Here is a 24,773-nt window from a genome sequence, read left to right on the forward strand (position 1 = left end):
TAATGCTGATGGAGCGTTATTGAATGGTCCACTTCGGCTGTTGCACTCGGTCACATTTAATGAATGGACACTTCCGGGTTAGAATGCAGGCAGCTTAACCAAATAAACAACATTTTCTGAAAGCGGTGCAAGCGAAAGCTTACATTGCTCGGTGTAAAGAAGGTGTCTGCCTCCAGAATTTTTCGGCAACCCTCTGCTCCAGCAACGAACCTGCCAGTAATGCACAACACGGCGGCATGGCTGAAAGACAGGACAATGAGGCAAGTCAATATTCAACTTGTTGGGCTAACTAAATGGGCAGGTTAACTTCACGCTTAACCATTTTCAGCAGCAACAACAGCAACACCCTGCCTGTAGTCTTTTAGCCTGCTATGCTGCTACTCAAAAAAGTGACACTGACATGTTAAATTGCTTGCAATTGTTGTTACAGTGTACTTCCATTTATTATTGTGTCATAACCAGTGTAATTGAACAACTTTAAGTGTCCACATAATTAATTATTAACAGGCATGCCGTTAATTGTTCTGACGGCTGTCAACGAGAGGGAAATGTGTAATGTGTACTTGGAGATTGTGTACTTCATGCATGGGACGATAGCGGTAGCTAGCTAACAAGGAACCTCACGTCTGCATCTGTCTGTTGTTGTTAAATAACCACTCCCTTTGTAGACGAAAATAACACGAACCGTTATGGGCTGTCGCCAAATGTGAATACCCCCTGTTAATGTTATTGTGATCACAATGTCACAAGTTAAGTAATTTGATATAGAGGAAACTCGAAATCACGACACTGCTGTCTCGTGGTCTCTTGGCTGCTTGTCAAAACCCGGTTCTACTTCCAATGCCCAGCTCGCTACAGACACATTGCGTTTGTTTTCCCGGAGGAACACACAGCCCCAGTGTACCCCACGACGACCCGTATGACTGATGATTTACCCCTGCACATAGTGTATGCTCATTGAGTGCAGCAGTGCCAAGAAGCTATTTTTTGACTCAAAGAGAAACACAACTGTTCAAGTTGCAAATCGCTGAGAGGTGTCACCTAATCAGCGAGACGGCAGTAACCCAAGCAGCACTTTCTTCTTTGAATAGCTAAATAGAAACCTCCCCACTGTTACCCAACTGTGGAATACAATGCATGTAAACTTGTATGTAAAAATGTATGTAAAATGTGTGTCTCAATTTATCTTCTACTTCCTAGGTAGAGGAGGCAGACCAGGTTTTCCTGCTTATGAAGGAGGAGTACCGCATCTCACGCAATGTCCGCCTCGCCTGGTTCCTGAGCAAACTCAACCAGGTCATTCAGCCCACCCCCAAGGCTGAGTTGGTGAGTCGAGGCTGTTTTCTGTTGATGTGTTTCATCAAGTGAAGACGCTCACACAGGAGTGCTTTCAACTCATTTTACTCATTTCAACTTCAGAGTAAAGCTTAGCTTACATACTGATGCTCCCCTCAAATCCCTCTGGGTACAACACATACATTGCCACAGTCAGGGGCTAGACTGTGATCTTTTATTCAGTACTGCTTTCCTCCCTAAAGGAAGAACAATGTCTCTATGTTTTGCTTCCTGCCGTTTAGGAGAAGTCGGAGAATGAGCTGGATATTTTGAGCATCCTGCCAAAAGGATGGCAGCCGGACTTCTCCGCCTCCGCCCTGCCCTATCAGCTGGTGCCCGCCACACGGGTCCACTTCCTGGCACGGCGCTACCGCTTCATCATAGAGCTGGACCTCAGCCCCTCCACAGGGATTGTGGTAAGGAGAAGAGACCTGCCTGGTGTCCTGTTACAACACTGAGATCACTCTTATCTTAAGCACCAGTCATTTAATCAATCAAGTTCCATAGTGGTATCACAGCAGTACTGACTCACAAGTTTGTTTCTGTCCAAAACATTTTGTTGTTGAGGAAGATTATTTGAGCAGATAGGAATGATAAAAATGACAGCTCATCGTCTGCTGAAAAGGATACTTAGATATTTGATTTTTGTGCATTAGAATGAGAAGAGATAGTGTTATGTATTGTATGTAGCCTTGTTTTTGTATATGTATTGCATAAGCATAATAACTTCAGATGGCAAAAGTAGGTTAAAAATGTCCCTGCAGTATGTGCATGCGGTATCCATTTTGCAGCACGATGTCCATAATGCTCTGAGAACACACTGTTTGAAAATGCTTTTGCATGCAGAATGCAACTCATGGAATCTCTCCTCTCGCTCATTTGCTAAAATCCACACTGGAGTATGACTGTTTACAAAGCTGTTTGCGTTACCGGCCGTATACATGTGACCATATTCATTTGACATATGGTTCATAAGACGTACACTATGGGATTTTAAATACAGTCAAAATGAAAAAATTATACATGTTTTGTAAAAGCAACTTTAGAAATTACATTTACAATACAACATCTTTGTCTTTGCCCTAAACTGTAGAGTGCTGTGGTAAGCCCTGCTCTAATATATCCTCTTTGTCTACATGCTGTCCAGGATGACTGCACAGGGGAGATGATTTTCGACGAGGTGTTCCATGCCTTGTCTAGATGTCTGGCCGGGTTGGCCCGGCCCTTCAAAGTGCCTGGTACCGACCTCCTGTTCTATCCCAAGGTGTTCATCACCATCCTCGCCTACTCTTCCATCATTGGACTCAGTACTCACCAGGTAATCCATCCAAATGGCACGATCAGTCTAAATTAGTTATGAATATATGATACAAGTAGAAATAATAATAATGGTTTATTTGGTAGGGAGACCATGCATATTAATGAACATTTTTTGTAGTAGTTGTAAATAAATAAGTGGTTGTGTTTTGTTCTGGTTGTAGGTATTGGTGCAGGGCTGTCAGTTGGACGGGACAGACTTGGATAAGTTCCTGCAGCAGATCTACCAGCAGCTGCGGGCTGTGGAGAACAACATTGCAGAGGTGCTGCAGCAGCAGCACGACCAGGCCAGGGAACAGGTCAGTGTGACTACAAGTTGTCCTGATGACAGAGAAAAAATGCTGCTGTACTGTTTCTCTGTCTTTAGATCAGGACAACTTGTAGTCATTAGTTATAATCCAGTGCCACATACACCAAATGACCTGGTTTTACCTGTCCATTTCAACCAGCTGATCATTCATTGACTAGTTGAAGTCAGGGAAAAAACATCTGGGCGTCCTTATACACACTGAGGGCGGCTTTAGGCTCAAACGCATCTGCGTCACCTGGACATGGTGCATTAAACTTTTTAGTGAAGAGAACAAGCAAGAGAGTGTGGTCTTTTTATAATCTAACAGTAGCCATGTCAAAAGTCAAGGTACAGTAGTCTTTATTGCCTCCAAGAGGCTATTGCACAGCCAGTAGAGTACAATATACATGCACATGACAATACCACATTCAGCACATATTTTACAAGACAAGGACTCACTACAGCATACACGGAGGAGAGAAAACGATTTCAGGGCATCGCCCAGTGCACGAAAACAGTGATGTTGTTCTTACAGACAGGCTTATTGTGCAACACAGTGTCGTCTACTACCAGGCAATACCAGGCAGCCCATTATGAGTGTTGAAATACAAAATGTAATTCTTTTGCAGTGTATGGTATGCTTCTGTTTCGGTAATCATGTTGACATCAGCATTCCCAGTTTGTTGTTTTGGAAGTAGTAGCTAGGCTGTTGTTAGGGTGCATGGGTTTAGAGCTTGGCTGTTGCCAGGATAGTCCTGCAGTGCTGTTTGCCAGTTTGCAATTGATGGGTCGTTTTCAGAGCATCCCAACCCAGGTGACTACTGTCTGACATGAAGTTGTTAATATCTTAATGAGATGGCTATGCACAGTATTCAATAACGCTTACATGTCAATAACATACTGAGAGCAAGGCATAAAATGGTGCATTCGATTGCTGTTTGTCAACTTTGTGAAATCAATTTGAACGTTGTCCTGTTGTTTTCAACTTTCTGCATCTACTGACGTGTGACCTGTGTGTGTGTGTGTGTGTGTGTGTGTGTGTGTGTGTGTGTGTGTGTGTGTGTGTGTGTGTGTGTGTGTGTGTGTGTGTGTGTGTGTGTGTGTGTGTGTGTGTGTGTGTGTGTGTGTGTGTGCGTGTGCGCGCGTGTATGCTCGTTCTTGACAGCAGTGTGATGGAGGTTCCATCTGCCATGGCTTGCCCAGCGAGGGCATGGAGGAGGAGCCTCAGAGGAAGCTGGGTGTTTCCATGGTAACTGCGGACGTGGGCCTGGTCAGCATGGTGCGACAAGGCATACTGGCTCTTCAGCTGCTGCCCCCAAACTCCAGTGCAGGTGGGCAGCCAGGCAGCCATTTCCCATACAAAAATATATGAACAAACTTACAAAATGATGATAAATATATGGACTATACAAGTCCTACATAGCATATACATACTAAGTGGCCACTTATTATTTTCTTCATACTACATGGTAGGCATTACATATTCTAGCTACAATGCGTGTATTGCAACATGCAGTGTAATTGTTGTAGGAGGATTTTATATTTGTGCTGTGAAAGTGTCCCAAAGACATAATTCTGCCGGTAGGGTAGGTCTGGTTTATTAGCCTACCATTTCTCGTTTTCAAGATTGAAACGAAATCATTTTGTTAGTTTCAATTACGTACCTCTTTTTTTACTGTATGGGTCAACACATGTGCGTTGTGAACGCAGATTAGTGTCGACTGCTAAGGGCACAGTGCTAATCCAAACATTATTCTTCAACTTCCCCAGGCATAATCATCATCACTGATGGTGTTACCAGTGTGCCAGATGTGGCGGTGTGTGAAACCCTGCTGAACCAGCTGAGAAGCGGCACCATTGCCTGCTCGTTTGTCCAGGTGGGATGCCAAGTGCATGATGTGCCAATAGTAGTAGTAATTACCAGTACGTTTATAGTCAATATCTACTGTGTGCATGTAAGTTAAAGAATAATTCCTACCAGTTTCAACATGCAGTGTTTTGCTCCCTTGACTTGTCAGCACCCATTTGTTTCTTAAGTCCTTTCTAGTATCCTGGCTATTCTAATGGGGACATGGTTTCTCAAGGGTACCGTGAACAATACAACTGCATATTGATAGTGGCAGGAATTCTTTTCTCTGTTTTTGTGTTTATGCATGTGTGGCTTGATCTGTTTCTCTGCTTATTGGCAGGTGGGTGGAGCGTACTCGTACGACTGCAGTTTCGGCTACATCCCCAACGTGGAGCTGATGAAGTTCATCTCGCTGGCCACGTTTGGCTCCTACCTGTCCACCTGCCCCCAGCCGGACCTGAGCAGCCAGGAGATGAACGCCTACCACCGGGCCTTCCTCACCTACTCCTTCCTGAAGACCAGCGAGTCCATGAACCCAGAGTACTACTGCGGTAAGACTCATATATCGAACTAAGAAAGCATGCACATCCGTCTCAATTGGGCTGGACTAATGGCTTGTTCTTTGTTGGTTGGGACTCGGCAAAATCCCGACCTCCGCCTTGGGAGAGTGCAATAGAAAGGGTAATCAAATCCAGGTTCGGAAATCCAAACTCAGAGCAGTTCGGGGGTAGTCCAAGTAGCTTGTTAAACATTAGTGTTTTCAGACATTTGTATAGTCCCCAATTGTTGCAACAGAACACATTTACAATGGATGTCAGAAGAACTGACTCAGGTTTACCGACTACTGAGTTTTTAAAAGAACCAGCTATAAGCAAAGGAAATTGCGATAGGACACACATGCCCTTGTATTGATATGATTGCAGCGATGGAACTATAAAAAGCACAAAGCGCTGTTGTGTCTAGCTGGAGCCAATACAGTACGTGCCAGTGTGCTTGTACTTGTATAACCCAGTGCACGTTAGCCTGTCATCATTATGATAACTGTATTAAGCGCAAAGCGCTGTTGTGTCTGGGTTGGACCAATACAGTGTGTCACTGTGCTTGTCGTTGTAAAACCATGTTATTATAGTGATGACAAAGAATCATGTGTGGTCTACGTGAACCAAAGTAGAATGGAAAGCGTCACCAGCTGGTAAAACATGAAAGTTACATTACATTACATTTTGCAGATGTTTTTTTATCCAAGGTGACTTACAAACAGAATGCAATATGTGTGAGAATACAGGCAGCGTACAGGCAGAGCAAAATTATTGCAGAGTTGATAAAGTTAGATAATCAAAACAGGGTTATTTTTGCGGTTTATTTGCCAGTGTGGCTGGCTGGCAGTACTCCACAGTTCACAAAGTGTCTGCTGAAGGCCTATGTTTTGCAAAGCTAATTTCCATCCCTGGTCCCAGAGCTGTTCTTGCTAAGCTGTGTATTTGGCAAGGGCCGTCCCAGACTGCAGGGGAAAGTAACTGTGTCTCTCCTGCCATCAGTCCAGACTCCTTGCCCTTCTCAACAGCCGCTCGAAGGCAGGCAGGCAGGCAGTACGATAATCAATGCCCGACGACCAAGAGAGCAGACTCCCATTTCTCATGCCCCCCATCTCGGGCTCGTTCAGTGGTGGGAAGTGGCAAGAACACTGTTGATTCGTATTGGCCTGGGAGTGTAGACAAAACCCTGCAGGAGGTGGTGAGTTATGAAGGCTAAAAGCAAGCAGAGCAGTGTAGGTCTCGGCTTCGAGGGCTCGGAGGCCACGCACACTGTCACGATATGAAAAGTGTTTTTAGTGGGGTAGTTGAGTGCTCCACATCTCCAACGATATATTCCGCTATCTGCTGAGCGTCATCAAGGAGGAACCAGACGACAGACTTCATTTGTCTTAAGTTTGGGAAATGGTGGGAAATGCCAAGAATGTTGTTGATTTTTATCAACAAGGGAATGAACAGAGGGCCCTTGCAGAAAAAGAGAGAATTATGTGTCTGTCCATGAGTCGAGTTTCATTGCAAAGGTGATTCTGAGTTTGTGGAAAAAAGGTTTGCACACTCCTTTTGGATTTTTTTCTTCTTTAAGTTAAAGGTAATTCTGAGACAGACCGTGAACCAGAGTCAACCAGTGCCCTGTACACTACTGTGTGTCTTTGTGATATTTCACTTGTTTTTCACATTTCCTTGGTTAAAATGAAATGATGGTCCTTGAGGATCAAGGCTGTGCACTCCGAATTAAGTTGAGACATGGTAATTAGTTTGGTTGTTTAGTTTGAGCAGTACAAAAATAATGAGCAGGAGGAGAAAAATCTAAGTAGATATTTTGCACAGTAAAGCTTTTTTCCAGTCAGTCTCTGAAACACACCACTTAGAGGCAATCTGCTGTCCCAACCTTGCATAACCTCGACGACACGGCATATGTGAGAATTGCAAAGTCTGGGGATTTTGACAGCAAACAAGACTCCATATGAAGTCAAGCCATTGTATGTTGCATCATAGTCCACACCACAGTAAGAGGAACAGAGACATGTGGGTAGGCCCAGCAGCCGTGGTGGGAACTTTCATGTCCATATTTACTAGTTGCTGCAGCTGTAGACATACATAATATGAATTTCATAACGAACCATGACATGCAACAACTACATTAATGTTTAATGTTTTGTTCAGAGTAATTATACATTCTCTGTCGACAACATCATTTCTGGATTTGGAACAGATGCTTTGGTGATGGGAGGATAATTGACGCAATTTGCATCTGTTTTGTTATGTTTGCTTCTGTTTGTGTGTGTGTGTGTGTGTGTGTGTGTGTGTGTGTGTGTGTGTGTGTGTGTGTGTGTGTGTGTGTGTGTGTGTGTGTGTGTGTGTGTGTGTGTGTGTGTGTGTTTGTCTGTGTCTGTGTCTGTGTCTGTGTGTGTGTGTGTGTGTGTGTGTGTGTGTGTGTGCTTGTGTGCTGCAGTTGCTCAGCACAAGCTCTTTAATGAACACCTGGTGTCGACCAGCGGGAATCCAGCCCTCATGATGCGCAGGAAGAAACACACGGAGAAGGAAGTGCATGCTGACCTAGTCAGCGTGGTGTCCGTCAGGCTGCGAGAGGGCTACTCCATACGAGAGATCAATCTCACTAAAGGTCAGACATACACATGTAAACACAAATCTACTGTGGACAAACAGATACACACACACACACACACACACACACACACACACACACACACACACACACACACACACACACACACACACACACACACACACACACACTTCAGATAAACTTTGTCAGACAAACAGCGTTTATCATGCTTGCAGAGTTCCCCACAGTCTGTCTCTAAAACACACACATACACACCGCTACACACATACACTGCAAACAAACGTACAACCATGTTCCCACATTCGATTACTTTCCCTATTAGACAATGACATATCTAGAGATTGCCCCTTTTGAAAAACCCTTTTTTTAAACACAGTGGTTCTCCCCCCACCCATCAGCATGATGTTAAAAATTATGAGCAGCACTATAATGTAATAATAATAACAGCAGTAATAATAGCCATAATGATAACCTGTATTCTATTATCAATTATGCTGTATGATTATTGTACCACTTTCTAGAATGATGTGAGAGCTTCCATTCACTTTAAATGGGCCTTCCCAACGTGGCCCACAATGAGTGACTGAGTTGTCTTGCTCTCAACGCCCCCAAGGGCTCTCTAATGCCTCCTGGGGCTAAGACACACTATTTTAACTCTGAAGAAGGTGTGGCAACACAAAACGTTAGTCGAGTGTGTGCACAGAATAAAGTTGAAAACTAAGCTGCAGTGTGCTCCAGCCTCTCCTTTCCTGTGATTTCTGTCCCACTGTGATGCACCTGCAAGCTGAGTGAGGGATGATGCATGGAGTCCCAATTCTACACACTATTTTAACGCATCATTTGCTCGCCTGTTTCACCCCAGCACCTGTAGGGGGCACTCAGCTGGAGGTGAAGCTGGTTCTGCTGTGGAAGCACAACATGCGCATCGAGTACCTGGCGGTGGCCTCGTGGCCCCTGGACGCGGCCAAGCGCACCACCTGGGTGGAGGTGACCATGGAGGGCAGCTACGACATCCTGCACGACATCAGCTGCACCATGAGGAAGCCCATCACCAGCCCTTACCGCACCTCCGTCATACGACGCTTCTGGAACACGCTGCAGAGGTGAGACAGAGACGGTCTTATACGAGACGAATCACTCATGAAACCTTCCATAGGAATGAACGAGAGCATTTGGCTACGCGAATATGGCGTTTGCCGGCGTCACTCCCACCTGTCCGGTAACGAGAACCAATTGCTTGCTGAGCTGCGCTGTCACTTATCCAATCGTCTCGACGCCTCGACGCAAGTGCAAACGTAAACCTTTACGACTGCTCGTACCTAATCGGTTTGTTTGCTGGCGGCCATGTGGTTTGTTTGCCGTCCGTGGAAACTTAATTGTGAATTGGGCAGAGAGCGCAACTCGACCATTAATCACCTTTCTGCGCCCATCCAAAATGCAGGTGCAAGACAAAGGGACATAGCCTACACGGAAACAAAACCGTCCGTGTGCATACATGTGCACACCCGTTGTGGTTTTTCTTATGGTTAAAACAAATAAGTAAGAAAAAGCAAAACGGGGGCAAGTCTGCAAGACATTCAACTTTGATCAGTTTAGCTTTTTTTCTTATATTTTTCACCGTTGGTCATAGCTATTATCAGTTTAGGCAACAACATGATATCACAGTTTAAAACACCAATTTTGAGGCAGGCTAGCCTACATCATTAATTTATTCAATAGCCTATTTTTTTTATTACTGATGAGCAGGGACGACCATTGTGCTTACTGCTTTGGCTATCAGAAAATAAATCCAGTGTCTTTTCTGTACATGACCGGAGAATGGATGCCCGTTTGACAGCCGGCCGGAAGAGGTGAAGTCCACGCAACTTGCTCCCACCTGCCGCAAAACAGAACGTTGTCGTGGAATGTGGCGCATGCGCAGATCAAAAATAGCATAAAGAAAAACGCTGTTTTAAAGTGTTACTTTCATGTTTCGGTCATTCTAAGACTGCCATTAAACCCAGTTTTTCATTGTGATTCCAACCATATGAGTTGTGTATCGCTGTGTTGTCCCACTGTCACTCAACATTATTTCCCCCATTCATTCTTATATACCCCATCACTGACTAATCTCAAATAGTCAGTTTGAGGCGTAGCCAAGATGGCCGCCGAGTGATGGGACTTATGGGAACAGACTTTGGGTGAGAGGAGAGGGGACCAGAAAGGACTTTTAGTCTGAAGGGGAGTTAGCCTGGCCTGGCCTTTCCATCCATGAGTTTATGCTAAGTTATCATTGTCCTATGCATAACGTCTGGGTCTGAACGGTGAAGGACAAGGGAGGTGGGTGGACAATGACTCATTACACTATGAATAAGCCCATCACCAGTCCCTACTCCATCGTGGTCATATACCACTGCCGGATCATGCTGCAGAGGTGAGGCAGCTCCTTGGAACAGAAAAAGAAAAGTTACCTGGGGCACTGTGGCTCAGTGGGCTAAGGAATCATACCATATATATGGCGACCCGGATTGAGTCTGGGCCGAGGTCATACCCTGACCCTTCCCCTTTATGTCTTCCCCCTACTCTCTCTCTCTCTCTCTCTCTCTCTCTCTCTCTCTCTCTCTCTCTCTCTCTCTCTCTCTCTCTCTCTCTCTCTCTCTCTCTCTCTCTCTCCCTCTCCCTCTCCCTCTCCCTCTCCCTCTGACCTCTCAAAAAAGTATTAAATGCCCAAACATATTTCCGTATTTCTTTCACAAAAAAATCGTGCACTAAAATCTTGGTTTCTGTATCTTACTCATGTTTGATCCAACTTTTAATTAGAACGTTAATGCTGACTTAAAGACTGAGATATCACTCTGCCATGCTATAGAAAACACTGTACTGTATTACATACAGTGCAAGCATGTGTCTAAGGTTACCTGACTGCTCATCTTGTGCTGTGGCTTCTGTGCAGCATAAATCAGACGGATCAGATGTTGGTGCACCTGCAGTCGTTCAACTCCATCCCAGAGCACTACACCATCCCTGAGAGCACTAAGAATGGAGTTCCCCTGTTCTACATCCCCCCTGGATCCACCACACCTGTGAGTCCCACGCATTGCAAAATGTTTGTTTGTCAAACCAATTTGAATGTTGCATTCAGTCGTTTAAGCTGTGTTTTTTTTTGCTGTTGTTGTGGTGTATTGATATGCAGTCTTTTAAACCAATGAAATGTCTTTGAAATGAAACGGCAGAGGACTGCGAGTTTGATTATGGGAACTGTCTCTGATGGCAATTGCAATACACATTGCCATCAGCTGATTCAGAGCTGGCAGAGTTTTTTTCTTTTTGAAGCAGAGATTGACCCCTCTGCACCTCTGATGTGGTGATGCGTCTCCACAGACGGTCTATTGGGAACTAAGAAAAGCTTTGGCGTCTCCCTCAGGTACTGTCCCTGCAGCACAGCGGCTCCAAGGACTCCAGCCAGTCACAGTTCGCCTCCTATTGGAAGCCCATCCTGTCCATGGACGCCAACTTCTGGCAGAGGTGGCTACACATGCATCGCATTGCCATCATCCTGGAGCACGACACGTAAGCATGTTATTAATGTCCCGTTATACTGTTTTCAGGTCCCTGGCACATCAATTAGCTACCATTTTAACCCATTGTGTGTCCTGGAGCGACATATACGCTGCATTCAAGTTCTTGAGATTTGAGCTGTTATTATAAATGTGGGTATGTTAGGGCTGATTGAACACAATCTAGTGCAAAATGAAGGTTCTAGTTTTTAAATACAACTTGTTTCATGTTTTTATGTGCTTCAGAAGCTGAGATATATAGGTTTTAATAGGGAGAGGGCAGCTCTTTTTTCCAAAAAAATGGATTAACAGCTACTGTATATTTAAAGTATGTAGCAGCATCATGCAAGATTGTGTGCACTCACTGTACCACATCGCGGGGTATAAGGGAATCTTCACATTCATGCATGTCTACTCTAATCAGATATGTCAGTCCTGGTGTCAGAAAGTTCACAATGCTGCTACATATTTGCAAACCATTTTCTTCACCATTCTAATGAGAACATAAATCATCAGTCTGGTAGACTGACTCGTTAGTGAAATTGCCTGTGACATTTGCTCAGGCAGAAGAATATTTAAGCAGTTTCACTGTTTGAAAGCAGGATTGACATCTCCGAACATGCATCAGTGATTTATAATAACCTGTTGGAAGTCTGAAAGAAGTATTATCTGAGGAGAAGTTTGTACTACTATGTGTCAAAGTTGCTAAGCACATTCATTTACGGTAAACAGATAGCTTTTATACTTGCTAGCACATTCGCAGATATTATGTACTGGTACTCCATTCTACACATCTAACTCTTAACTCTAACTCCTCCACACAGCACAGTTTTCAGGCCAATTCTTCACATAAAGTTTCAATTGATTTCGAAGGCATGGGTTTTGTGAGGCTTATTTATTCTAATGTGTTTCGAGAACCTTGCCTAATGACACAAAGTTGAACAAGATATTCACTGAAGGCAATGTACTTCAGATGGTGTTACTTACATATGATGTCTGCCTCCATAGTACTTAGCCTACATAGTAACTTTATTGATCCCCGGGGGGAAATTCAGGGCAATTACCCGTTCTGTGTGTACTCTAGGCTTGTAATGAGTGATGAGAACCTCGGCTAACAACAAGCCTAAATGAGATATTCGCTGATTTCAGATGGCGTTAGTTCTATATGGTGTCTATTTCCCTTACTCTTTTTGTGTTTACTGCAGGCCTGTACCTAAACATGTGCACAACGCTGGGAGTAACGGGCGCTTCAGCACGATACAGTGTCGCATCTCACACTCTGCACTCACCTCTCTACTGCGAGACTGGAGCAGCTTTGTGTTGGTGGAGGGGTACTCCTACGTCAAGCTTATCTACAGGTATGGGTGATTCATGGGAAAGGTACTATATCTGCGTTAGGAGAAACAAATGTGTTCGTATCAGGGGAGATCCTTACTTTTTCTGATATGAAAAAGGCTGCATACTCACTAAAATGAATATGCATGCACGTGAATGAATATACAGACATGTACACACATTGCAGTTGTTATATTTGGTAGTGAACTGCACACACACACACACACACACACACACACACACACACACACACACACACACACACACACACACACACACACACACATGCACAATTAATTGTGACTGTATTGTGGACTCCATAGTGCCTCGGACCAGCCCCCCAGCTCCTTCTACCTGGTGCGGCTGATCTCCAAAGCCCCATGCATGGTGCTACGCCTGGGCTTCCCCATCGGGACTCTGGCCCACACCAGAAACAAGGTGAGGCATGTATGTACATACAACATTTGATTTACAGGTATATTGACCTTATGTGCATATGCGTGAAAAATTGTGAGTAGACGTCACGTGGCATCGCAATGGCATCGAAACTGTATGTAGAAATTTGAAATAAATATATCAATATAGTAGATATGGGCTTAAATGATTGATTGTTGCAGATGTGTGTAGGAGTGGTATCAAGTAGAATGTATTGTGGCAGTTTGGACAAGTCTTAAAAAAAAGAACAGTATACTGGGTACTGCAGGCACTTTGACCCGTCCAGCATTAGAGAATATTAATGAAATATCACATCAACTCTCTTTTGAAACTTGTTAGATCTCCTCAACTTATGAGGTTGCATGCAACTTTTTGGGCATGTGCTGTACAGTAGTTGCGTAACTCCACTCTGTCCTTCCACACGTCAGATTGTGGACGAGTTGCGTGAGCAGATCCTGAGGTTGCGGTTCCCCCACCGCGTCCAGAACAAGGAGGCCACCCCCAAGACCAAGAGGAAAGTGCTGGGCAACAACACCTCCCCGTCCAAGTCCCCCCCCCTCCCGGCCCCCAAACCAGCGCTGTCCGACAGACCCTGTGTGGTGCTGCTCCACAAACCACTGGAGAAGCTTCTGATCAGGTGACCATCTGTGACACAGTGGGTTGATTCCAACATATGGACTCCCTCCTCAGTCTGTGCTTGTGGCCTTGCATTTCGATGACACCCCGCCTCCGTGGAGAAAACAATTAAGTTTCCCTGCTGTCAGTCTAGCCACAACAATTTTTGAGAGACTATTCTTCATTCACTATCCCATTTGCACATGAGAAAATGACATTAAAATTGAGCTTTTGCGAGATATTGAAATACAATGTTGTTGTCAGTGACGTCATCATGAGGCCACGAGGAGGCAACTGAGCAAGGGAGGACGAGGGTCCGCATGTTGGAATCCACCCAGTGACTTCCTTTTTGACAATAGAAGTTATCAGAGTTGATCTATTCATTGCAATTTTGTGGATGGCATGTCTTTTTGACAAGACATGCACAAATACATGTGTATAATACCGCTACTAACGTTAATGACTAAAATTTGTCCTAGGCGATTTTGTGTACATTGCAGCTAGTAGCAGTTAGATGGTGTTTGGTCTTGAAAAATTGGTGACTTTGATGTGAATATTCTCAGTATTCATATGAGATTATTACTGTGATTCAGTATTTATTATGATGCAATAAATCTACTGAAGTGCATGCCATACTTCCTCCAAGCAAGTACTGAGAAATGGAGAATGTCTTGATGTCATGTCATTAAAAAAAAAAACATGAATCTCCTTCTCGCAGGTATGAGAAGCTCCCTCTGGACTTCCGCACGCCTTTCATCCTGAACATGGAGCCCTTCGCCCAGCCCCCCAGCATGGCGGCTCCTCTCAGCTCCGCGTCCGCGGCCGGCCGCACCGCCTCCTCCACACTGGCCTCGCTCTCCCGTTACTTCCTGCACCAGCGCTGGGTGTGGACCGTGCAGAGCGGCCTGGGGCCCGCCGTCTCGCTGCAGGCCGTCGCTCACATCCTCTCCATGCTCGCCGAGTGAGTTCAGCTCTTATTCACAGTTTATGCTCAGAAACCAATGCAGAGTGAGTTCAGCTCTTACCCTGTGAATACACCAGAGGCCACCTAGCTACAGAGACTCGCTGGACTATGTTCATAGCAAGAATATAAAGTACCCAAAAGATAGTGAAAGAATGGCTACATGAATATGGGTAAATATATGGCTAAAATTAACATGCACTAGCTCTTTCAAATCTGGGAAAGTGGAAAGGCAATTGGAACATTCTGTCAAATGATTCTCCTAAAAACATTTGATCAAAATAGTCCCAAAACACACTTTTCACGGATTTGGCTAAAATTGCCTTTTCACTGCTATTCAGAATTTCAAGCCTATTGTACCACCTTTCAGCATTGTCCAAATTTGCTAAGATTTTACAAGTGAATATGTTAGTAAAAAGGAACAATAGTGCAAAGCAGGATTTTCAAGGTTTTGATGCACCCGAATCACCATTTAACAGTGCGTTCTGACCAGAAGAGACCATGTTGAACAGGACACTGAGGACACTGAAGAAGCCTTGTCATGCATGACACTGAAGAAGCCTTGTCATGCATTTGCTTCATTTGGGGATACTGGGGTGTTTGATTGACTTACTACTTTTTGATTTTGGTAGGGTAGGGCAGATGTACTGTATCATGTATTTATTATTTATATATGCAGTATATTAATATGATATACACAAATGTGTAGATGATGTATATTTGTTTGTGCTGTAAACATACTGCAGATTGTGTGCAGCAGCAGCAGTAGACTTTTTCAGTAAGAAGATAAAGCTGGTTTAGCAGCTCAGAACTGTTGATCAGGTTAGAATCGGGGTATTAATTCTCTTTTCTAGAGTGCGTTTTGTTTTTGTATTCCAAGCACAGCATTGGCTCACACAGTCACGCACATGTTCCTTAGAAAGCCATATGTTCAATATCTACAGGCTTTCCAGTTGAGCTGAGGCAAAATGATGATTTTATTTGACATCTAACAGTTGTGTTAACACTACATGGCTGATTGTCATTTTAATTTATATCCACAATCTGGCAGGCCTTTTGGATGCTTATGTTCACACATTAGTGTGTATTTACCCTGATGTGAATACAAATGGGGGGGGGGGGGGGGGGGGGGGGGGGGGGGGGGGGGTGGGGGTTTCGATTCCGGCCTGAGGTCGTTTCCTGATCCTTCCCCATCTCTCTCTTTCTCCTCACTCATTTCCTGTACCTCTCTCACTGTCCTATCTGAATAATAAAGTGTAAAAGTAAAAAAAAACCCTTAAAACGTCTAATGGGTGAACTGTCACCTTTTGCAGCATCCGCATCTCTGAGGGCTTCCACTACGCTGCCAGTGGCGAGGGCATAGTCAACATGGTGACAGAGCTGCAGATGAAGGTGAGTGCTCTCCTGGGTCTCTCTCCGACACACACCTGAAAAAGAACTCAATGTAGAGAAGAGTTTGGTTCAGGTGGGAGTTCGCTTTAATAAACAGCCCCAAAATGGCACAAGTCATGGGAAGCACACCATGGGGGCGTCATTACTAGTGTTGCACCGATACCATTTTTTGGCCCCGATACCGATAACCGATACCCAACTGTGCAGTATCTATACCGATAGATACTATACCAATACTACCCTGTTTGAAATTTATATACAGTATACTGTATATATGCAGAGCATAGGCTACTACTTGGATGTAACATCATTGCTATCATGGCTTTGTCAGGCTGCTGCCTACCTTTGTGAAACAGGAAAAAGACTACCGGTAATACTGTACAAAGTGAATCCAGTAGAACTTGTTATATATTTTTTTAATACCTGATATAAAGTAACTAAGTTAAAGGCTGCGTTCAAGTGTCATATGAGCATCTGTAAATGGTATCGGTGCCCTATTTGTAGGTACTCACCGATACCGATACCACCATTTTAGTGCAGTAAAGGGGCCCTGGCCAATACTGGAATCGGTATCGGTGCAACACTAGTCATTACACCTTCTGCCCTACAGAGCAGTCACATATCACAGACTCTAGCTGTCTTTGCAAGTTTGCCATCCAAGTGAGACATGAGATGGCAAGTTTGTTCAGAAAGAGAAGATGACTTAAAAAACATGTTCTTTTTAGTTGATGCGCACCTGCTCAATCACATGATTTTCGTGGTGACTTAAAGTAAAAAGTGTTATACTTATTCTGCCTACAATTCACCTAGTGAGAAAAAAGGAAGATATCTGGTGTTAGATATGATATTTGCCAAGTTCCTGTGTGTTACTTATTGCATTTCAACACGTTGGTTGTTTATGAAGCCATTGGTAATTGATCAGTTGTTCTCAAACATGTGTCTAACAAATGAACATTGCACACGTGACCTGAGGAAGGCCGACAGGCCAAACGTTGTCAGATTAAAACAAATGAACATTACCACAAATATAACCTGTTTTGTAGTCTTTTAGTGTTGCCTGAGGATCATGTTGGGCTTGTTTGAAATGATTTCCTGCCTGAGGTCATTGTTTAATGCAATTGGAAATGCTGATTTCATGCGTTCTGGACTTGAAATACTGATATGTTTTTGGGCCGTCTCGTCCAAAGCCATATGGTACATGACGTTTGGATGAAACCATCAAAATAGTCAACCTCAGTAATTTCAAAGACCTGTTTAGAATACTCTTACTGTACTGCGTGTGTGTGTGTGTGCGCGCGCGTGTGTGTGTGTTTGTGTGTGTGATTGCTAACAGGGCCTGCCTGCTGGCGTGGAGGAGGAGAGGCACAGCTGCATAGTGCAGTACATCCTTTTCCCACCACACTCCACCTCTACCAAGGACAGGTGAGTGGACACACACACAGACACACACACACACACACACACACACACACACACACACACACACACACACACACACACACACACACACACACACACACACACACACACACACACACACACACACACACACACACACACACACACACACACACAGCTATTGAGAGATAACGTTTTGTGTGTGTGTGCTATTGAGAGAAAAAGGTTTTTTTATCGCTGTCTCTTTCTGGCTCTCTATGTATCATTTTCTCTCTCCCCTGTCATATCCTACATATTCATGGTCTCTGTCCGTCTGCCACTTTCATGCAGGGCTATCTTGAGCAGATAAGTGTTCTGTTCTGTTGAGACACAAGCATTTGTCAGTGCCTCGGGCTTAAGTGTTCTGTAGCACTGTTTGTAGCATTTCTTGGCTGCCGTCCACCAAGAAAACTTTTTTCACTTTACTGTTGTACCCCCTCCTGTCTGCCCCCATTCTCTCTCTCTCTCTCTCTCTCTCTCTCTCCCTCTCTCTCTCTGTGTCTTTTTCTTTCTCTGTCTTCTCGTCCTCTACCCACGTGTTACCTTGAAGCTTCTCCACTGACGATGACAATGACACTGAGGTGGAAGCCATCGATATGGAAACAGAGCTTAACTTGGTGACAGAGTGCTGGGTGGAGCCTCAGAATGGGACGGTGCTGAGCAGCCTGGAGCAACAGCGCCATCTGCTGGGCCTCACCTACCAGGAGATCCCTCAGGCAGTCAGTAGACTAGACACACATTAATACTTACATTACATTTAGCTACGCTTTTATGCAAAGTGATGACCGAACAAATGACTGTAGCTTTTTAGTTTTAAATATATATATATTATGGGGTAATCATTTATTATAAAACCCAGACAGCTGTTGTGATTTGGAAATCCAATGTGATTTGTAAATAATTGTTTTTGTATTAATACCCTGAGCTTGACCTATACCCATTGTCTTCAACAGAGATGGCAAAAAGTCACTAATTTCCCTAATTTTTCTAATTTTAAAGCTCACGGCCCTTTTAAAAGGCGTGATTATTCTGTTTATTGTCGTGTCATGTTGTGACATTTGGCACATGTGTACTGTAAGATATTTTTTACAGCCTTAGGTTGACATTTATGTACATTATGATGGTATCATTAAGTTATTTGGTTGTTCTAGTATTCCACTTTTAATGACTCTACTTTATTGTCCTTGGGGGAGTTATGAATCACTCCCCCATGCAGTTACAGAGCTGTGATACGAAGGCGCGTGCAAATTAGCTGCCTGCAGGCTATGGCAAGATGGCCGCTGTGTATGGGAGAGACTCGCCTAGAAGGAAAGACTGTTTTCGTAGGCAATTACAAGTTGCAAATGAGCGTCCTCTCTCTGTCTCTCTCTCTGTCTCGCTCTCTCTGTCCTCGTCAGATATTCCCCCGAGATGTGGCGTGCATGTCCACCATGATGACCTTTGAGTACCTGAGCCAGTTGTGCCAGAACAAGGAGCAGGTGTACCCCTTCTGTGCTGCCAAGGACCCTGCTGGTGAGTGGCTCCCTCAAGAAGTAAACAAACACTCTCAGTGGAGGTAGCGGAGGCCAGCCAAGCATATAGTGTGTCCAAGGCCATTAGCATCCGCTGATTATCAAGAATGCGAATTAACATACCTCGTTAATGTACACTGTTATGTATACAGACAAGTATAAATATGTGGAGTTGTTGTGAGGCTGTCGGTACGTGGATGACATCTTTTCAGTTTTTTGTTTTGTGTTGGTTTCTATTTTAATGAACGTTAACACCAATTACACCTGAATATTTTTTGTGTGATTTTAATGTATGTATAATGCTTATTTACAGCTAAGCAGTGCCTTGGACTTTGTTTACGTATCATTAACTGCTGCTGGTGTCGTTTGCTGTTTTTTTTTTCTTCCATGTTGAAGCAAATGAGACTCCTGTCAGCACTGACAGCATCCAGACGGTACCCTTCCAGTTTGACTTAATGAAGCTCCTGCCCAAGTGCCAACAGATCGAGATATTCTTCCTTACCCTCAGCAGAGGTAGCTCTCTCTCTGTCTCTGTCTCTGTCTCTGTCTCTGTCTCTGTCTCTGTCTCTCTCTCTCTCTCTCTCTCTCTCTCTCTCTCTCTCTCTCTCTCTCTCTCTCTCTCTCTCTCTCTCTCTCTCTCTCTCTCTCTCTCTCTCTCTCTCTCTCTCTCCAGACCTAAAGAAATGTACAGATGTTCTGTGTAAACAGATAGCTGTAATGATAAAGTAAAGTATATCTGTTCTAACAAATTAACAAGACCAGTGTTTATGTCCAGAAGTCCATAGCCTTTATGTTCTCTGCAGTGACAGAAATGCATAAATGCATATCAAAGTCTGTGAAACCGGATAGTTCAAGATAACGTACCAACAAATTAACAAGACCAGTGTTTATGGAAGTACATTTATTGACTCTCTACACCCCATAGTCTTTATTCTATGCAATGGATGTCTGAGTCATTTTGGTCTGGTCGTCTCGGAAAGATGAGCAGCATTGTTGTGTAATGCGAGAGTCATTTGCAAGGCAGTAATTTGCAGCTTGTTAGTTGTGACATTTTGCTGCAGGGATGTCGAATTAGCATCCTGCCTCCCTCTCTCTCTTCCTTTCCTCTCTGTCGCTCTCGCTCTTTCTCTCACTCTCTTGCACTCTCTTTCACGCTCTGTCTTTCGTTTTCTTTCCTGCTTTCTTTTGGTCTCTCTTTCTCTCTCCCCCATCTCTCCATCCCTCTCATCCTCTCTCTTTCCCCATCTTTCCATCCCTCTCTCTCTCTCTCTCTCTCTCTCTCTCTCTCTCTCTCTCTCTCTCTCTCTCTCTCCCTCTCTCTCTCCGTTCCTCTGATCTCCTCTCTCTCTCTCCCTCTCTCTCTCTCTCTCTCTCTCTGTCCCTCCCTCCCTCTCTCTCTCTCTCTCTCTCTCTCTCTCTCTCTCTCCCTCCCTCTCTCTCTCTCCTCTCTTTCCATCGCTCCCTTCTTCCAGTGGAGAATGAGGAGGCCTCCCAGGGGACGCCTTCCCTCCCCAACGAGCTCCTGCTCAGCCTCTTCCACAGCTCGATGCAGCAGGACCTCAGCGATCGGGACATCCCGTTGGCCGACGTCGACCATGTGACCTTCATGCATCACATCCTGGACAGGGAGAGGGAGGGCCACGTTGCCCCGTTCACACTGCCCGTTATCAAAGGTAACTTCCTCCCACACCGCACCCGACAGTTTGGGCAAGGAGAACTACTGCATGCCCTCGGCTCTTCAAGCTCTTCAGCTCATTTCGATTTGTTGTATGGGGCTATGACAGTAGTCTACAGCAGTGGTTCTCAATCTTTTTTTAAACTAATGTCCCCTGAACCTCACCATAAGCCTCCCAACGCCCCCTTGACTTTATCATAAGCCTGCCAATGCCCCCCCACCCCCCTTAGTATTGAAAAAATAAAATGGACTGATGCTCCCCCCAATTGCAACTAAGCACCACCCCCTCTGATCTGTCTGCTTCTCAACGCCCCCTGAGGGCTCCCTAACGCCACCTGGGGGGCCGTACAGCCCCCGTTGAGAAACACTAGTCTACAGCTTGACTGATGATGATGGCTCACTTTGTGTAACATCCTGGCATGTATTGTGTGTATGTGGTGTGATTTATTTAATCATTTTTCTTTTTCTTTTAGGGCTTTTGTGCCTTTATTATTTGATAGGACAGTGGAGAACAGACAAGAAATGGCTGAGAGAGAGAGAGAGAGATGTGGAAGGATTGGGAAATCACCCGCATAGGAGTCCAGTGCCCAGCTGTTAGAGCCACGGCTGGGCCAACGTTTTTTTTTGTTTTTTTTTCAATTGATGACAGTGTATCTAAGCCAAACAACAATGCATTGATTAGGGTTTAACATAATATCTCTGTTCAATATAAATATCAACTCAAATATGAACATTATTGCCTATGGAGGTAGTCAACAAGAGTGAAATCAATACAATAGGAGACAGATTTGGCATCTCGTATTACTTTATTGATACTCACCACTATTCCAAAATGGCCCTATGACTTCATATATTTTGTTGCCATTGTGGGCTGTGTAGTAGGCTACAGTATCTTGAGTAACGTCTCATGGGGCTCATTGTCTTGTCTTGTTCAGAGGAGTGCCTGAAGCCTCCAGAAAGGCAGGACACCGTCATGTCTATCCGCACCATCGGGAGCAGTAAAGAGGCCACAGGATCCACCAGCACGCTGCAGGTAAACTTGCATAAAGTCATGTATTACTCATATAACTCATATATAGCTCATATTTAATTCATATAAACTCGGGTGACTCAATATTCCTTCCACTGAAAGTACACAGCCAAAAAGTGTCTCTGTACACACACAGCTATGAGCTATTGAAACAACAAGGACTTTCTGTCACAGCCAGCCAGTGTTTTGCACCGCCTGCCAAGACAGCCTAATCTTGTTTTTGTGTGGTGCTCCAAATTCTAGGTATTTCAGGAGAAATGCACATCACACACAGCGGTGATGTGTTAGATAAAGTGTCAAGTAGAGTTTTTACCAGACAATGTCGGGGACATCTGAGATAGTCCAAACAGTGATTAAAAATTCAATTTTGCTTCATCTGGCCTGCGGGACACGGCGGGAAGCCCTCAGTGATTTGCCGGGTGACATGACTTATTATTATGTTCTCTCTCTCTCTCTCTCTCCCTCTCCCTCTCCCTCTCTCTCTCTCTCTCTCTCTCTCTCTCTCTCTCTCTCTCTCTCTCTCTCTCTCTCTCTCTTTCTCTCTCTCTCTCCTATGACAGAGTTTCAGCAATGCCGAGCTGGCGGACGATGAGCCTGTGCCGGAGGGGAGAGGGGAGCGCTCGGCGCCTCAGTGGAAGTGCTACGCCAAATTTGTCAGCCCCCAGCAAATCTTCCTCACCTTCCTCCCTGCCACATTTACCGGTAAAGGGGAAATCAGATCTACGGTCGAAATCTTTAGCCCGTCACGGTCATTAACGGAGGAAGGATGGCGTGTTTCATCCAGAAATGGAAACCGCCATTACGCACATACTGTATAGTATACCCACATATACCCACATAGCCTGAATGCCAGGAACCACCCGTATTGGGTTTGGTAGTAAGGCTGTTTGTAACACAAGATGAGCTGTCTGGCAGGCAGCTCCGTGTTGGAGGAGAACGCTGAGAGAAAACGGACACTTGCATTTTGGTCACATATATTCCCCTCATTTCCAAATGGAAATGTTCTGAGTAATAGTCAATGCTAATGACAAGCCCATTATTTGCCAACCGCTGAGAGTAATACGTCTTCTTCAGAATAGTGCTTCGCTGCCTCAGACCCATTAGGAATACCAATACAGCAAATTTGCTTTAGGAAATGTGGTAAATCCTCTTAATATTACACAGTGGCTCCCGGTAGTCGGAGAAATGGTGTCCAAACTTTCTATTTCCTTCACTTAGGTTTTAGTCTTTGAAAGAACCTTGTGAAGCAGTTCCTTAAAAAAAAGACAGCGATGTTGTCGTTCAAATGATGTGTATTTTACACACTGGTATATCTCTATCCGTATACTGCTCCTTGGTTTCCATATTATGTTACTACACACGGTTAACAAATAGGCTCAGAAAGACTATCCGATGGAATCCATAGAAAGTTTCCCCTCAGGGTATTCAAAGAACAATGGTAGCTTTTTCTTTGGTTCAATGAAATATCCCTTGTTCCCAGCTAGCACTCTTTTTGGATTGTTATGTCAAGTGTAAAGGCCCTTTTTGCTTCATGTCTGTCAGACAGCAGTCTAGTGTTTCAGGAAGAAAGAGTTCGATTGGGATCAATGAAGCCGTTCAAGCCAGCAGCAGCATGTTCCGTTCTTTTTAGTCTTGAGGTATATGCGTGAAGTGCAAACGCAGACAAAACTTTCTCCTCATGTCATGGAAGTTTATGGCTCCCTCAAAAGCTTACGTCTCACTTGTACGTACATTCGATGCACACGTTTAAGGCGAGAGCCAGTGGAGTGTAGCAGAAATGTTCTGAGATGTTCTGGCTTCCCTTGTCCTATGCAGACGTGCAGATCCTGATGTCGTCGGGACTGGAGACGGAGCTGACAGCCAACGGGAGTTTCCAGGAGGATGAACCCACCATGCTCAGCCAGTCTCAGACGAACTCCCACTCTGGGTCTGTTAACGGGCTGGCAGACGCAGGAGGCCTACTCCTGGGGCCCGGTTCGCCCCTACGCTCCCCCACCAGTCCCACTGCAGACTTGGGGGAGGGGGAAGCCGGCCTGGCCAACCCTGAGCAGGCCAACGGGGCCACTGCTTCAGGTAATATATGCACCCTAAGCTGTCTGGGAAGATGATGGCTCTTTAAGGCCTGATTGCATTCAGAAAATAATATGTTTGCTGTCATTTTAGCCTATTGTAAACTTCGAATTTTAATCAACAACAACATGTACAACACATGTTATGTGAGAGAAGGGCTTCGCACTGACATTGAAAATCACATTTTTATATCATACATGTGTAACAGCTTAAATAATTTCATTAAATGTGTTCTGTTGTGTTTGTGTTTGTGTCTGTGTGACTGTGCCTACATGTCTGTGATCCACAGAGGAGAGAGATGGCGTTCAGTTTTCCGAGCCGCAGCGGCGTGACCTCCACATCACCTTCAGCCGGCAGGCCTCCCAGCAGAGCGCCGGCGACGCCGCTGCCCGGCCCCGGTGCCCCGTCTACGTCTATAACTGCTCCCTGGAGTCCCTGAAGGAGCAGCTGGTGAACCCCAACTCTGGCCGCCAACCCAGAGATGTGTTCCTCAGGTAACCCCCATCTAAAACACCCCCCCTTATGCTCTCCCATCGTCCCACCCCTTCAAACACATTTAAGAAGGTCAGCCTCACCTCTCAGCATGGTAGCCGGCTGTGCAGGGCCTTTGAACTGGCTTCCCAGATAGGCATTAGGACAGATGCAGGCAGAAGCCGCATGTCAAAAGCTGAATTCCCAGGGAAATTTCTCAAATTTACCTCAGATGTACACTAAATTGTGGGTCTCGCAAATCCTGGCCCATTCTTGTCACTTTGAAAGTGACCCCCCTTTCATTGGTCAGCCTGTAAAAGTTACTCCAACATGGTTTATAAAACCAATTGTAACATAAATGACATAACTGTGGCATAATTGTCCGTCATGCTATG

At 44.8% G+C, this 24,773-nt stretch overlaps 1 protein-coding gene across 3 annotated transcripts in view; it reads left to right on the forward strand.

The window, feature by feature from the left end:
* The first annotated feature begins 1,204 nt into the window (after window positions 1-1,204).
* szt2 (SZT2 subunit of KICSTOR complex) overlaps window positions 1,205-24,773 on the forward strand; it is a 178,512-nt gene continuing 154,943 nt past the window's right edge. For all 3 annotated transcript variants that reach the window (XM_063201598.1, XM_063201599.1, XM_063201600.1), the window contains exons 1-25: window positions 1,205-1,326; window positions 1,578-1,751; window positions 2,483-2,653; window positions 2,817-2,951; window positions 4,107-4,272; window positions 4,712-4,818; window positions 5,131-5,341; window positions 7,776-7,946; window positions 8,773-9,013; window positions 10,843-10,972; window positions 11,314-11,459; window positions 12,652-12,804; window positions 13,105-13,219; window positions 13,645-13,853; window positions 14,550-14,792; window positions 16,106-16,184; window positions 17,518-17,606; window positions 18,172-18,340; window positions 19,019-19,133; window positions 19,529-19,645; window positions 20,605-20,805; window positions 21,743-21,840; window positions 22,398-22,539; window positions 23,653-23,910; window positions 24,197-24,401. In XM_063201598.1, the coding sequence (XP_063057668.1) occupies window positions 1,231-1,326; window positions 1,578-1,751; window positions 2,483-2,653; window positions 2,817-2,951; window positions 4,107-4,272; window positions 4,712-4,818; window positions 5,131-5,341; window positions 7,776-7,946; window positions 8,773-9,013; window positions 10,843-10,972; window positions 11,314-11,459; window positions 12,652-12,804; window positions 13,105-13,219; window positions 13,645-13,853; window positions 14,550-14,792; window positions 16,106-16,184; window positions 17,518-17,606; window positions 18,172-18,340; window positions 19,019-19,133; window positions 19,529-19,645; window positions 20,605-20,805; window positions 21,743-21,840; window positions 22,398-22,539; window positions 23,653-23,910; window positions 24,197-24,401 (3,941 nt within the window). In that variant the 5' untranslated portion in view covers window positions 1,205-1,230. The remainder of the gene's footprint in view (window positions 1,327-1,577; window positions 1,752-2,482; window positions 2,654-2,816; window positions 2,952-4,106; window positions 4,273-4,711; window positions 4,819-5,130; window positions 5,342-7,775; window positions 7,947-8,772; window positions 9,014-10,842; window positions 10,973-11,313; window positions 11,460-12,651; window positions 12,805-13,104; window positions 13,220-13,644; window positions 13,854-14,549; window positions 14,793-16,105; window positions 16,185-17,517; window positions 17,607-18,171; window positions 18,341-19,018; window positions 19,134-19,528; window positions 19,646-20,604; window positions 20,806-21,742; window positions 21,841-22,397; window positions 22,540-23,652; window positions 23,911-24,196; window positions 24,402-24,773) is intronic.

Source organism: Engraulis encrasicolus, chromosome 6 (genome assembly GCF_034702125.1).
Source record: "Engraulis encrasicolus isolate BLACKSEA-1 chromosome 6, IST_EnEncr_1.0, whole genome shotgun sequence".
Lineage (NCBI taxonomy): Eukaryota > Metazoa > Chordata > Actinopteri > Clupeiformes > Engraulidae > Engraulis > Engraulis encrasicolus.